General features: G+C 32.4%; 1 protein-coding gene across 1 annotated transcript; it reads left to right on the top strand.

The window, feature by feature from the left end:
• Window positions 1–12,083: 12,083 nt before the first annotated feature.
• Window positions 12,084–13,223, top strand: LOC125808321 (F-box/kelch-repeat protein At3g23880-like). The gene has a single exon (XM_049488045.1). It carries the CDS (start codon window positions 12,084–12,086, stop codon window positions 13,221–13,223), a length of 1,140 nt encoding a protein of 379 aa, XP_049344002.1.
• The last annotated feature ends 3,651 nt before the right edge of the window (window positions 13,224–16,874 follow it).

Genomic DNA, 16,874 nt, shown 5'->3' with positions numbered 1-16,874 from the left:
CATCTTTCTGTTTAGTCCAGCAATCAGCTTCCTTGTGCCCCATTTTTCTACAAAAGCGACACTGAATATTGCTCTTGAATTGCCGGTGCTCACCACCAAACTGAGCTCGTCCTCTGCCACGACCTCGTCCACGGAAACTACCTCTGCCTCCATATCCTCTGGCATTTGAAACTTCTGATTTGCCTTTGAAAGAAGACTCCCCCTTGATCTGAAATGCCTTCTCTTCGCCCTTTTCTTGAGAAGCATTCAGTCTATCCTCATGAGCTTGCAATGAACTCATCAATTCATCAAAACCATAATTAGATAAATCATGGGACTCCTCAATAGCAGCTACGACATGATCAAATCTTTTATTAAGACTTCTCAAAACTTTAGAAACTATAGTTTCATCAGTAATTTTGTCACCGTATGCCTTCATATGATTAACAATTGCACTCACCCGAGATAAGTAGCCTTGCACAGATTCACTACTTTTCATGGATGAATTTTCAAAATCACGTCGGAGTGATTGGAGTTTAACAGTCATTACCTTTGTCGAGCCGTGGAATTCTTTTTTCAGAATATCCCATGCCTGCTTTGAGGTTTCTTCAACAGCAATTCTGGAAAAAATTGAGTCATGCATCGCTTGCTGAATGTAAAACAGAGCCTTGGAGTCCTTCTTTTTGTTCTCCCGCAATCTTTGTGCTTCATCTTCCTCAGCATAACCCTTCTCCACCAAATCCCACAATTCTTGAGACTTGAACAAAGTCTTCATCTTTATGCTCCAAAATTCGTATTTGTCCCCATTAAAGATGGGAATTAGTTGTTGAGATGTGGTAGATGCTCCATTGGTAGACATTCTTTGTTCTCAATTGTCACTTTCTTCTTGCTACTGATTTGCTCTCAGTTTGACCTAACCTGGCTCTTGATACCAATTTTGTTGGAGAATAAAGAAAGAAGAAACAACGTATAAGAAGATAGAAGAAGAGTTGCAGAGAACTTTCACGTTATATTTCTAATATTAATAACGAAAATACATAGGACACTTTAAATAGGAATTAAGACTCAACCACCTAAGAGAAACATGACCCACTAACTTAACCACAACCTTATCCACTAAGCTAAATATTAGCAACTAACAGGAGATATGCTTTGACTCAACTAGGACTCCTAACAAACGTGTTACTCTGCCAACTAAATAGGAACCTCTAATTACTTTTGATCAATATTCAACATAGATATGGTGACTTGATATTGCCTCGGTTTTGCAATTGTTTAAGGTAAACTTTGATGTTGGCATGTTAGATTTACAACCATCTTGAATAATTGCCTCCTTTTCCATTGTTAACTGATTTCCTCTCTTTAATTAGACTGGAACATCTTTAGTACTCTTGTATTTATGAATGAATGCCGAAATCAATTTGCTTTCTTCCTCTTCTGCTTCATTTATGCTCAGTTAATTCATACTCTCTTATTTGTTTCCTCCATGGATTTCTTGATGAGTTAACTCTTATGGTAAGTTCGAACTTGTGGAAGTTTTTCTTTATTCTTACAATAAATTCCGGCTTGGTTTTATAGAGCATCCCCTTTGTACTTGGTCTTATATTTTGGAAAATCTGATTCGGTTGTCTAAGAAAAAGATTTCCTAGATTAGTGTTGTGAGTTATTTTTGCATTTTACTCTCCTTGGATTGATTACTACTTCTATGCTATATAAACAACTCCTTTCCTCTCTACTTGGCAGTGGACTGATCACTGGAAAAATCCCCTCAAGCTTTCGTTCTATTCAAAATGAATGAGAAATCTCTCGAGCTCTCCTCCTCATCTCTACAGTAAGTCTGAACACTGAAAGTTCTTACCTTCGGCTCATTTTTGCCATATCACTGGTTAGTTCTCTTAACAATGCATTCAATACCTATGTGGTAGCTTTGTATATCTTTAATTTTGCATTAGACATTCTGTGAAAGCAAACAGGTACACTTTCTCTTCGACTTATACATGCTCCAATTATATAAATATTGTGGTTATGACTAGCTCTAAATCTGTTGTGGTTTAATTTTGTATTTATTCTTTCTATTTTGATAACTCTGGCCTTTTTGCTATGGATAATTAGGTTGTGTTATTATATGGTTGCTATGATCTTTATTCCTCAACATGTTCACTATTTGTATGTAGTCGGGTGTGTCTTTTACGCTGTACAGGTATGTAGTCGGGTGTGTCTTTTACGCTGTACATGGACCTTACTTTGATTAAGGTGTATCCGAACAATGATTGTTGGGATGGGTTGAAGAGTTGTCGGGGATTGAGAAAGCTTACTTAGCTTAGATTTTCCATTCATTCGTTCAGGGATTGTAATAACTTGAATAAATGTTGTAACAAAAGAAGTTGTTTTGGAGGCGGGGAAATCACATGCTACGTGTTTCTTTTCTTCTTTTTTCATGTCTCATTTCCCTTTTACTTATTTTTATTAAGTATTTAAATTCAAGTTCAATTGTTAAAACTTTTTCTTTGTATCATTGTTTGACTCCGCTTTTTATATTTTGAATTGGACATGACGTTTTTACTCCTGTACTAACCTAACCATCAACTTTTCCGCTCCTCTCCTTCAAAATCAAGAATTGCGAATTTCTCTTCATAAGTAGAGATGAATTCAAAAATGAAACTTCAAATCCAGACTTCTAAAAAATGAATTCATGGTACATTCTTCTAAAAATTACAAGCTCATATCGAATACTCATAAAAAATTAAGAGGTTTTAGGACCATATAAGAAAAAATTAAGTTTGGATTAACTCGTCAGTTGTTGTCCAAGAGATGCATTCATTATCGTCCATAGGCCTTCGATCCCTGATTGGACTGGATTGCTTCTATGTGGTTCTATCTTCCTCCGGTTAATCTTTTTCCTCAATAATGAAGATTGTGAGTGTTTTCAATCGTAGGGTTTTAGCTTCGTAAATTTAAATAAATTGGTCCTAAAAGAAGAAAGATAAAATTAAGTTAGGATTCTAAGTTTTATAGGACGACGTTAAAACTAAATAGCAAGAAAGATTAAAAGTGGGATGATTTTGTTTGATAAAGGAAGAATTGGTACAAATTATTTGAGGTGAAACGAATCAAACTTTTTTCTAAACAAGGAATAGATTAAATTAAAGAAAGAAACTACTAGGACAAATAAAACTCTCGGATCTCTTTTTCGATTTATCCCTGGCCTAATTCAAGAATTGTTGTTGATCCAATTTGCAGGAATCAATGAAAAAGAAAAATCCGTTGTGATTTCATGAGAGAGATTAAAATTATCGAGATAAGTTATGACTTATAAATAGGAACACAGATGAAGCAATAAGGGATAAAGGAAATTTAATAGTAGTTTTACTTGTTTAAAAGGCATAATACATAAATATGCCCTTTAACTTTGCCTCATTTTATATTTATGTCCTCCAACTTTGAGTGTGCACAAGTAGACACACACGTTCTATGTGGCATCCTACATGGCAATTTGCGTCCTACGTGGTGTCCTATGTGTATTATGCCACATAGGACTCATGTGTCTACTTGTTCAACTTTATACAAGTTTAAGTGTCTATTTGTGCACACACAAAGTTGGAGGGTATAAATATGAAATGAGGCTAAGTTAAAGGGCATATTTATGTATTATGCCTTTTTAAAATATACATTATCTTATTTGTTTTCATTAATATTAAGACATTTGAATTTGAACGTACATTTGAATTGTAAGTTAGTAGTCTGTCGTGATGTTGATAATTTGTGTAGCGACTAATAGTTGTGGTGGATGATAGTGGTAGTAGCTAAGGTGAATGATGACGATGATTGGCGATATATAGTAGTAACTATGGTGATGATTGGCAATAGTGATTGCATGTTGTTGTGGTAATGATGGTTGGTGGTGATGATTATAAATAGTGGCTGAAGATGGTAGTTGTGGATGGTGGGTGGCGATAGTTATAGTTGCTAATGATGGGTGACGGGAATAGTAATAAAACAATTCTTAATCATTTAGATTTATTAAGCTGCTAGTTCCTGGACACGTGTAATGCACGTGTGTCTCATACAAGTAGTCCGTACAAAATAAATCATATTAAAAATGCATTGTAATGAATAATAGAATAAAGTGAAAAAGTACAAATTGAAATAGATGAATAATTAGCTTATATTCAAATGACTTCTTCGTTGAACAATATTAGATGATTAAATATTATTTGAAACTACAAAATTCAACAACTAAGTTTATCTAGGTAGGTAAAATGTATAATAAATTATATTTTGAGTAATATTTAATGTGTTCATATATTACATGATACTCTTTCATAAGTATTGTTCTTGATGCGTATTCCATTTGTTGTTTTGATTACCGATTTCAACAGGAGTAGTTTCATTCATCCACTTATAATTATATAATTAGGAAAACATTAATAAACATATATCATCGAAATATTATGTATGAATACCTATTCTTTTCATTTATCCACTTTTTTTTTTACCAAATTCAGCAAATTTAAGGTATCAAAAATTAAAGTTTCAAACAACTTCAAGCTAAGCAAAGACTCAAAGCTAATGGTAAAGGCAAGACATATAAGAGAGCCAAAAGTCAATCTCTAATGCTTCTATGTCAATACATCAGTTTGATTTTAACTCATAAACATGAATATAAGAAACATTGATAATTTATAAAACTTAAAACTCATAAAATATTACATAAACAAGAATAATATATTTTTACGAACACGTTCACAGAAAATAACAAAGCTGAAAAATGAACTTACTCTTAATCTTTCCTCTACTGTTTCCCCTAATGGAGAGAGTTGCACATATTCGTGATTTATGAGTTCATTTATATAAGTTGATCATTGAGCATAATTTAATGGATTAGACAAGATCATTCATTATCAATTAAGTTAGGTAACTAAAGAAAATCAAAAGTTTTATTGTTGGAGACGAAAAACCTTAAACTATGATACGATGCTCTTTCCAACTTCCAAACAGCAGCTTTGTATAGCCATTATTTACCATTTAATACGTGTCCATGAAATCATATACCTCTTCTACTATTTGTTATATACAGATCATTGAGAAAAAATAAATATTAGTGCATATCCTACATTTAAGAGGTCCACAATTGAAGTATTGAACCACGATCATTAATACTTTTCACATTCCCTTTCAGTCTTATAAAATGAGGTTGCAGAAAGTGAAAAACTCTTTCACATTAAATAGTATGCTGATATTAAGTAACATAAATTTAATAATAGTATGATGTGATAATATTTAATTAATTAAATATATTTTTATAACGTTATAATTTAGTGTAAGGATAAAATGGTGATTCAACTTTACACTTTGGAACTGCTCACTTATGGTAATATATATATATATATGATTAAGTGGCTGAAATATTTAAAAGAAATAAACACACTTAATAAAGATATAGGTTGTTCTTAGTAGTTATTCTAATATTGGTCCAACTTCATGTGTTTATCAAAAGAAGAAAACAAGATCCAATCAAAAATTTAGAAATAAAGCTTCAATAAACTTAATAATTCTCATTTAAGAGTAATGCCCTGACTGTCAATCAAGCAAAATGAAAATCATGATTAAATTATGTCAAGAGCCATAATTCACATATAAGAGTATATAAGATGATCAGGTGATCAACGAAACAACATGAAAATCACGTTTCAATTCCAACTTTTTCTCTTAAGAGTATGGTCTGAAGTTGACGGTCAAGAAACACCAATCTCTTGATGAACAAAGTTACACTATTACATGTGCTAGTAAAAGTAACATATACCAAGTAAAATAATTGAGGTACCAACTAAACTAACCCAACATCATCGATATCAATTACAAAATTCAAGAAATACAAACCTACATTGATGCAATAAAAAAGAAGTAAAGACAAAATAGTGAGACTTATTGGACTTCCAACAACAATTGATATGTGATTTCCATAATTTTAAAGATCAAAAGCAATTTCCAGATCCAACAACCAATACTTTTTTATGTTCATATTTTTCACCTAATTTATTCTCACTTGAATGAATTTTTTGCCCTTTGAAATTTTCATGACCTCCCACTTTTGAAATATGGCCTTCGTTATTTTCTCCTGTAGCCAAAACCAAGAATCACAAGCATACAATTTCATTTTTCTCCACTAGACACATTTCTTGATTTGACATTCCATTTATTCTTCTCATTGTTGAAAAGGGCTAATTCAACAAATACAAGAGGGGCTGAGATAAGCCAGCTTTTTGAATTATACCTGAATTGCAAGAGGGGCATCACCAGAAGCCTTACGAGGATTTTACTGATGAGCTCTGATCGTAAAACGATGGATCTAAAGTTTGAATCTTGAACGGAAGAAGTAGAAGAAAATGGATTACCGCTTGTCAGTGGCGGAGCTAGGATTTTTAATAAGGGGTTTCAATATTTGAAGAACTAAATACACGAACTATCCGAAGGTGGTTCGACATCTATTATATATATATATATAAAATAATTTTAATCATGTATAAATAGTAAAATTTTCTGCCGAAGGGGGTTCGGATGATCAACCCCCTAACAGAAGGCTGGATCTGTCCCTGTCGCTTGTGCGTTTCCTCCGTTTTTTGTGTCGATGGGAGGGTTCCGATTCCATTTGAGCTCTCTGTGAAGACTTAGGTTTTCATTCTACAATGTCTCCAAAAGAGATTTTATATAATTATTTTCTAAAAAGTGGTCCTTTTCTCTGTGTAATAGGTACACAATATAGTACATTAAGTATCACTTGAACAACTTTTGTACTCTAAATTCACCAAAAATGAGCAATTTAAGACACCCTACTAGAGTGCATTTAAGATGTTGCGTTAATATCACGGTAAAAAAAAGTCTTAAATTTTATCTTCCAAAAGACCAGTCAAAGAAATTTAATGTTGGATTAGGAGGATTCACATTTAAGAACTTAATTTATACTACGGTTTCATTGTATGTGGAACCAATTTCTTGATAAAATCCTAAAAAGGCCTATGATTATTATTTTTTTGAAAATATTCATCAAGAATCAATTAAAAATTCAGTGAAACCTACCTGAAATCTTGCATTTCTTTAAAATTGATTGGAATGATCCAACTTGTGCATTGCTTAACCCCAACAACTGTAAGAGCACACTGTGTATATAAAACAAGGAAATTAGTCCAAGAATATAACTATCAAATATGCTGAAATGCACAAAAAAAAGATGTCAACTTATCATGGACAACAACTCACCATTATTCATTGTGGTATGCAATATATAGAGCGAGTCCGAAAACACAACAAAACACCAAAAACTTTACTCCTATTTATTGAAATGCAGTAATATAAATGGGATGAGGACGAACACATGCTATAAAATATCTCTTCCATACGCCATTCCTTTGTTCTTTAAAATTGTAATATAAAATGCAAATGTCAACATCCTGTTGAATCAACTTTTGGATTGATCTAACTTTGTAACCACAATAATAACATTGGCATCATGATCACTTTTCTTTTTATCTAAATTTTCCATTAAAATAAAGCGAGATAGCAATATTGCAATAGAGATACGTAATGGCATACGAAGAGCCTGATTGAGTACAGAAAGATGTTGACAAACTTGCTGGAACATACTACATTCCTATCACTGGATAATTGCATCGATGTTCTTCTCTGGTTATTAATATTTCTGCACTATGTCTTGACTTCCAGATTCATTTCCATTTTCCTGCGTTTGTATATGGATATTTGAGTTGTGCTTAGTGCCCTAACTACTACAACACTGGTCAAAGAGAGTTGCTGCTAAAACAGAAATATTAATAACTAGAGAAGAACATTGATGCAATTATCCGGTGATAGGAATATAGTATGTTCCAACAAATTTGTCAACATCTTTATGTGCTCAATCAGGGTCTTCGTATGCCATTACGTATCTCTATTGCTATCTTGCTTTATTTTAACGAAAAATTTAGATTAAAAGAAAAAGTGATCATGATGTCAATGTTATTATTGTGGTTACAAAGTTAGATAAATCTTAAAGTTGATTCAACAGGATGTTGACATTTGCATTTTATATTTCAATTTTGAAGAACAAAGGAATGGCATATGGAAGAGATATTGCATAGCATGTGTTCATCCTCATCCCATTTATATTACTGCATTTCAATAAATAGGAGTAAAGTTTTTGGTGTTTTGTTGTGTTTTCGAACTCGCTCTATATATTGCATACCATAATGAATAATGGTGAGTTGCTGTCCATGATAAGTTGACATCTTTTTTTGTGCATTTCAGAATATTGGACAGTTATATTCTTGGACTAATTTCCTTGTTTTATATACACAGTGTGCTCTTACAGTTGTTGGGATTAAGCAATGCACAAGTTGGATCATTCCAGTCAATTTTAAAGAAAGGCAAGATTTCAGGTAGGTTTTGCTGAATTTTTAATTGATTCTTGATGAATATTTTCAAAAAAATTATAATCATAGGCCTTTTTAGGATTTGATCAAGAAATTGGTTCCACATACAATGAAACCTTAGTATAAATTAAGTTCTTAAATGTGAATCCTCCTAATCCAACATTAAATTTCTTTGATTGGTCTTTTGGAAGATAAAATTTAAGACTCTTTTGAGCATGATATTAACGCAGTATCTTAAATGCACTCTAGTAGGGTGTCTTAAATTGCTCATTTTTGGTGAATTTAGAGTACAAAAGTTGTTCAAGAGATATTTAAGGTACTATATTTTGTACCTATTACACAAAGAAAAGGACCGCTTTTTAGAAAATAACTATATAAAATCTCTTTTGGAGACATTACGCAGTAGAATGGAAACCTAAGTCTTCACAGAGAGCTCAAATGGAATCGGAACCCTCCCATCGACCCAAAAAGCGGAGGAAACACTCAAGCGGTAATCCATTTTCTTCTTATTCTGTTCAAGATTCAAACTTTAGATCCATCGTTCTGCAATCAGAGATCATCAGTAAAAGCCTCTTAAGGCTTTCGGTGAATCCCCTCTTGCAATTTGGGTATGTTACCAAAAGTTGGCATATCTCAGCCCCTCTTGTGATTTGTTGAATTATCCCTTTCAACAATGAGGGGAATAAATGGAATGTCAAATTAAGAAATGTGGGTAGTGGAGAAATGGAATTGTATGTTTGTGATTCTTGGTTTTGGCTACAGGAGAAAATAACGAAGGCCATATTCCAAAAGTGGGAGGTCTTGAAAATTTCAAAGGGGAAAAAATTCATTGAAAAATATAAAGATTCGTTGTTGGATCTGGAAATTCTGGTATGGAAATTGCTTTTGATCTTTGAAATTATGGAAGTCACACATCAATTGTTGTTAGAAGTCCAATAAGTCTCTATTTTGTCTCTACAGTTTTTACGTTTTTTTATTAGTTTTAAATATGTAAGTCAATTGGTCAAACCATAAACATAATAATATTATGTTTCCTTTAGTATAGTTTTTTTGTCATCTAACTTATCACCATCAGGATTTGCAATTATTAGTCTCCTCATGACGTCTTGATTCTTTCAAACCCAACACCTTCTTTAGTGAAATCTACTACTATTTATATTATTCTAGCTGCTATTATTCTTGTCCCGTTGCTAACGTCTTAGGCAAAGTCTGTTTTCCTTTTGCATCTGGGACAACGTACTGGTCCAGGTATGTGGCACTCATTTGTACCTGGTACTACGCCTGATGTTGTCCAACCTGTCCTGCTAAATCACTACAGTTGACACGAGTCCGAAGAAAGCCTATGCATGACTTAGTTGCAGTACAAAATTCATGGTATCTACATTAACTTGGGATGTCAAATAAGCGGATTGAATAAATACATTTTCTAACTATGCTGCAATTGTAAAAAGATGACAAACAGCTCTAAAACTAGTAGCCTTGTATTAATGAATTTTGTCAGCTTAGAGAAAACTTCTCAAACCAAGCACACCAAAAATTTACCTAAGTAGACTACTGAATAATCATTTTCAAACTTCCCTTTAAAGCTGAAAATTCATTACAAGCACTAACAATATCATATATATGAAAGAAATTTACGCGTATGTAAGAAATAGGGAAAACCAAATAGTACCTAAGTTGCTCTCACTCGATCGATTTTGAATAAAGAACCCTAATCGATTGACCAGATATGGTAACAAATCCCACACCCACACCTATGTCATGTAGACATGAGTGCGACACTGAAAGTGAAGAGTACTAATATTTGTTGGTATACATTTTTGTCAAAGAGGCTTTAACCCCATACTCTTTCATAACCCACACTTCTTCATGACTTCCCCTATAAGAAAACACAAAAAGATCATTTCCCAACACTCCCACCAACGAAAACTACCTCCTTCTTGAGAGCATGGCTTCTCCACCTTTCCCGATTTTTCATTAGCAAAATCAAAAGAAACGATGTACCAGCCAACCCATGTATTTAGGCCAACAACAATAGCAGGCTAATACAGTTCCCGTTCAAAAACTTGCCACAAACATTTACTAGCCCACACTCAGGCAATCATCAACACTTGTCCAAGTATCAACGTTTAGACTATATAAGTTGACTTCAACTTCAATACTACCATATAACCATCACGAAATTCGTCATATCCAAAATCATATATGTGGCAATTATGAGCCCTCCTAATTGATAGATTTCATATAAACATGTCAGTGGGCTCCATGGCAAGACAAAATCAATCCATTAACTGAACCCCCAATAAAAAACATCTTTGTGTGCGTCATTCAATGGATAATCCAAGTTATATTCTTCGGTCACGTTAGGATCATTAAGGCCTTATTTGTTTCCAGCAAGCTTAAAACCTCTGAATATGTGAATATTAAGATTTGCATTATGATCTAGGTGTCTAGATCTGATTATATATCTGAATATTAAGATGTGGTCTCTAAATCTGAACATTGAATGATTAAGATTGTTTGTTTTCAATACCTGAATGTGCATATGAAATCAAACATTGTATTAATAAAATGTTATAAAAAATTCATTTCAACAAAAAATATTACTTTTTGATTAAAAAAATATCATAATCATCAAGCATCACATAAAAAAAAATCATGAATAAAAAATATTTTGTAGGCACAATATAATATCAAAAAGTTCAATAAGTATGATAGATACTAGTCGAAAAATAATAAATAAGGTATCACATTATCAGCGCCTAACATATATTTTAGCTAATTAGAAAAACTAATGAATTCCTATCTTTTTTTCCAATAACTTTAATCCAATTTTCTAACTTGTGAAACTCTAACATCATTCATGCTTTTTTGTAGTCGTCACTTTCACAAAATATACTATATATAATTTTTCTTCCCATCCAAGTCCATCTAATTTTTCCATATTTATTATTCAAATGTAGGTGCACTATTTTTTTAATCAATAACTTCAAAGCAGTAATAACCTTCTCAACAATTTCCAATTGAGGCAATAATAAGTTTTTTTTTTTTTCACCAAAACTTTTTTTTTCAACTGAAACTGAAGATTGGAATGGAGAATTATTAGGAGTTCCATTATTTTTGTCTCCAACTAGTTCAACAACAATAATATAGTAGTGTTATCTCACAAACGAGTTTGATGATCAAAGAGTCTCAATAAAATTATTGGCCTAAGACAAAATTCTTATAAGAGATCTCAAATATGTATACATCGTTATTATTTTAATTATGGATGGTATTTTTTCACTCAAAAACCTTGATGAAAATTATCAGCCTTAATGAATGGGGTATGAGCTGTAATTATTTATGAGAAAAAATGGGTATTTCAAGAATTACTTTGGGTTTGGACTTTGGGTAAGAACTTGTAATTTTTTTTAATTTTATGGTCCATTTATGTAGTTTCCCCTATTTATTTTGAGTGGTTAACTATTTTATATTTTATGTAACTTCTAAATATTTGAATTTTATTTCAAAATAATTAAAAAATATATGTGAATTCAGTATCAAGTATTAATTAGTTCGACTCGTATTAGGAATCAACCAAAACAAATTAATAAAAGGAGTTTTATACGAATAAGGTTTTAGTATATGTACAAAGAGATTCATATAAGTAAAATCGATTCTCAATTTTCATCAGCAACGATGGAAAATTCGATTCCTGATCTGCCAACCGAACTGGTTATTGAAATCCTCTTGAGGCTTCCAGTAAAATCCCTCTTGAAATTTAGGTGCGCTTCAAAATCTTGGTTTGCTTTGATCTCTAGTGCTGAATTTGTCAAAACTCATCTCAGCTTAAATGCCAATAGCAATGAATACACCCGCCATAAGGTTATGATGTTTGAGCGTACTGTGTATGGCTTTCGAGATTGTAGCGTTAGCTCTTTATTTAATAACTCATTTAACGAGGCAAACGACTTGGATTATCCCAGGCAAGTTCCATGTGGTGTTTATATTGTAGGTTCTGTCAATGGATTGATTTGTTTGGTTAGTCGGGAAAACGAATTGTTTCTATGGAATCCATCAATTAGAAAGTACAAGAAGTTGCCTAATCCTAAAACTAAAACTACTTTTGGGTATTGCATCAAGCAATCATGTGGTTTTGGATATGATGAGTTTCATGATGATTATAACATAGTCGTTATTTTTGCGAGATATGATTTTTCACTTCCAATTGAGGTAAAAAGATATAGTCTAAAAAGTGATTCTTGGAGAACGGTTGATAATTGTCCAAGTATGGTGCCACTACAGCAGTCAGGTAGGTTTGTGGATGGGAAACTACATTGGATTACTATTATTGGTCCTAAACTGTGTATGAAACGAAGCATCATTTCTATTGATCTGGCTGACGGGAAATGGGGAGAGATGGAACTACCCTATTATTGGAAAGGAGGAGGAGGTGTGGTTTTGAGCTTGGGAGTGTTGGGAAGTAATCTTTCGGTCTTGTGTGATTGTGACGACCCATATATGTTAGATGTTTGGCTTATGAAGGAGTATGGGGTTAAAGAATCTTGGACGAAGATGTTTGCTATCAAGATGCCGGATGATCAATTGGTGTATGGATATCTTGGGCAAATACGTTTACACTTGGCAAGTGGAAGTGAAATTTTGGTTGTATTTGGATCAACTTTCATGATATACAATCTAAAGGGTGACCCGCTCAGATCTTCAAAGGTTATTAACTCTAATAATTGGGACGAGGCGGAAATCTACATTGAAAGCCTAGTTTGTCCTTTTTCTACGGTAGGGACTGAGGATGCAACAAAAATGGGACTGAGGTTGTGAAACAACGAAGTAACAAATAACTTGTAAGAGTAGTTTCTTGTCAAGTGTTGTTGAATTATGTTTATTTTATAAACTATGTTGCCTTGTTAGTCTTTTTCCCTTATGCTCTATTTTCATGTAACAATAGTTTTGTCTTCAACCTCATGGTAGAAATTGTTTCTCTTATTGAGTAGAAGTTATGCCTGTAGACAGTGCAAAAAACAAAGAAGCGCCAAGGACTTGGAAATCTTAGCTTAGGTCCTTGTTAGAGTTGTTTTTGATCTAGGACGATTTCATTAATTTTTTCGACTGAAACAAACTTAACAAGGGAAAACAGAGGAACTGAGGATACAACAGGAATGAAGGTTGCAGAAGCTCAAATGGACACATTTGTTTAAGTAGTGACCAGAAAGAGTTGTTCAATTTTGTTTCTGGAATAAAGACATTGCATATTTAATGGACACATGCATTTACATCACATCTGCTTGGAGATTTTGTTTGTCCTTTTACTTCCTACATGAAAAAAACAACTTTTACGAGAACAATATTTTTAAATTTTGGCATGAGATATATAGTTTCGACAAATATCGTACACTTTGAAAAAGCACAAGGGTGATACTACCCATGCCAAATTTGAATGGAGGCCTTCAGAATGAGTTGCAAGAATAAAAAAAACATATTGCCTTAGAGTCTGATGAGTTGTAGACAAAAGCATGATATTTACGTAGGGACAAGGACCATTATTTGCGAATAATATATCAAATTAAAAAAATCTTGCTTAGTTAATTAATCTTTTCACGTATAATATATATATATATATATATATATCTACTAAGAGGTGTCAATATATAAAGAAGTAGAATCTCACACTATTTTCTGATGAAATATTGTCAGTTGACATCCCTCAACTACATGTGGCTACACCACTATATATATACTAATTTGACTTTTCACCAATGTAATAATAAAATCTTTACAAAACAAAACAATATTTTTTTTAAAAAAACCAAAATATAATAAAGGAATTAAAAAAATCTTTCTTTTTTGTCCCTAAAAATCTCTCTTTTTTAGTCTTTTTCCTTATCTTTCTCCACTAATCTAATCTTTCTCCTGAAATATTAGATAAGCAGATTCTCTTTTTTTCTCTCCACCCTTTTTTTTTCTAAATTTTTTCTCTTTCCTATTTCTCTCTCTCTCTCTCTCTCTCTCTTCACTCATCTTTTTTTTTTTTATTTACCATTTTCTACCCCATTGTATTTTGAGTAAATTTTAGATTTAGCAAACATAAAAATCATATTTGTATGCTATAACTATAGTTTGTATAATTGCGATTCATATCAAACTTTATGTTTGCTATGGCTATTAATTTGTATATTTCGGTATACATATACATATATTTCAGTATTTGTATATTTCGGTATACAGACAACAAATTGAATTTGTATAAAACAAACTAAAAATAACAACAAATTGAATTCGGTATTTGTATATTTCGATATACAAACAACAAATTGAATTTGTACAAACAAACTAAAAAATAGTAATTGTATACCGAAAGGGTGATTGTATACCGAATGGGTAATATATACAAACAATTGTATACTGAATGGGTAATATATACAAACAACAAACTGAATTTGTATAAACAAACTAAAATTCTGTATTTGTATACCGAATGGGTTATGGGTCCCGTCAGATGGCAAAAACATGAAATGTTTGCTGCGAATTACAAATAAAACAAACTATGGCTATAACATTTAATTTCAATTAATAGTTTGTTATTTCATACAATTTTTCCTTTTGTTTTTCAAAAAATCTCTCTGTTCTTTTTTATTTTTCTCCCTACATTTAAAAAAAAAACATTTTTTACATGAATGTAAGCCGGAACATATAATCAAAAAATTACATTTATCATCAATGTAATTATTTATTTTTTAAATTTATTTGGTTATAATTTGGTATAATTTATTAATTATTGTAAAATTGAATTAAATTAATTTGAACTTGACACCAAGATTAAATCATATTGTATACCATGTAAATTAATTTGATGATACTAAAAAGTTGGTACATATTTGACTAGATTATGGTGTTATGTATTATAGAGTTGTACCATATAACTAAAATCAATTTTATCATCAATTAAAAATCAATATCTTTTATAGTTCTAATCCAACATATCACCAAAAAATTAGTCATATCATACATCAAAATATATACACTATAACATATTGCAACTTTAAATCCAAATCACCATTATTTTTTAACCAACAAATCCACAAATTATTTTTAATTGTTATAGTTATTAAAATTTGAACTTGACACAAAGGTTACACCACATTGTAAACCATGTAAATGTCACGCCTCGAGCTTACACCCTGGACGTGGCCGGCACTCGAAGATCATTGTTGGCCCCCAAGCGAACCCTTGGCCTAACTTTCTTAACTCAGCGGAAACTTAACTCAACAGCATAACTCAATGCAATGCAAGGACATAAAACAACTTAACTGATAAAATCTGGGCAAAAAGGCAACTTGAGTCCCAAAATAGAATATTTACATATATACATAGATGAGAGACTCAAAACTAATCAACTGACTGACTGTCTATGAAGCCTCTATAATACTGAGAATGGATGTTGGGATAGACCCCGCAACATCCTAATAAAACAAAACTAAGAGAGTAAAACAACTGAGTCCTCCGAAAAGCAAGGAGGCTCACCACTGACTCTGGAGTGCTCAACTGGATCAACGGCGTGCTGGATGTTGATCCGGGGTACCTGTGTCTGCATCATAATAAGATGCAGGCCAACTGGCATCAGTACATGGAATGTACGAGTATGCAAGCTGGAAAGCTAAACCACAACTTAAGCTTGAAAGGAGTACAAGAGAACACTTACCTTGGCTCTGTTCGACTCATGAATAACTGAACTCAATATATAAAGCAATAAGACACATGCAATATATAAATAGCTTGTAAAACAGTGTAAACAACTTAGCTCGTTAATGATAAAACAATAACAACTCAACTTTGCTTATATAAAAGTAATATATATATCTATTGTGGGAGATTCTTTAACTGACAACCACCACTATGAGCCCTAGTGATGATACAACGTTTTACCTCACGTTGCCCAAGGACCATCCTATACCTTGCCGTGATATAGGACCTTACTTTACTTAGTGGATCCACTAGCTTAATCTTACATGGTTATCTAAAAAGAATGACCCGTCAAGTCCCATGTTGGTGCATGGTTCTTATGAGGAGTTGAGTTAATATGAACTCGTGTCCCCAATTCGGTGCTCAATACTACTCCCAAAAATACTTTGGCTCATAAGTGTCTTTAAACACATCTTACTTTAGTTGAGGTAATTACTCAAAAACTTAGCCCAAAGGCTCTTTTGGAAAACATGGTTCCCCTCTTACTCAAATGTAAAAAAAAAAAACATTTATAAACTTCTTTAGGAATACTTAGTTCCCTAATAGCTTTGGAGAAATGAACTCAACTTAAGTCTCTTGATTTAACTTGAAACTCGATACTCTTTACTTGACTTGAAACTTGAACCTTAAAACGAAGTTAAAACGTTCAATAAAGGCTCTTGAACAACTTTGAAAACTTACTTTGACTTACTTCTTTAACTTCTAGACTTTACCCTTAACTCTACTTTGACT

Source organism: Solanum verrucosum, unplaced genomic scaffold, assembly GCF_900185275.1.
Source record: "Solanum verrucosum unplaced genomic scaffold, falcon-dt-bn FXZP01000234.1, whole genome shotgun sequence".
NCBI classification, from domain to species: Eukaryota; Viridiplantae; Streptophyta; class Magnoliopsida; order Solanales; family Solanaceae; genus Solanum; species Solanum verrucosum.
The sequence above is the reverse complement of the archived record's forward strand: the minus strand, read 5'-3'. Positions and strand labels throughout refer to the sequence as shown.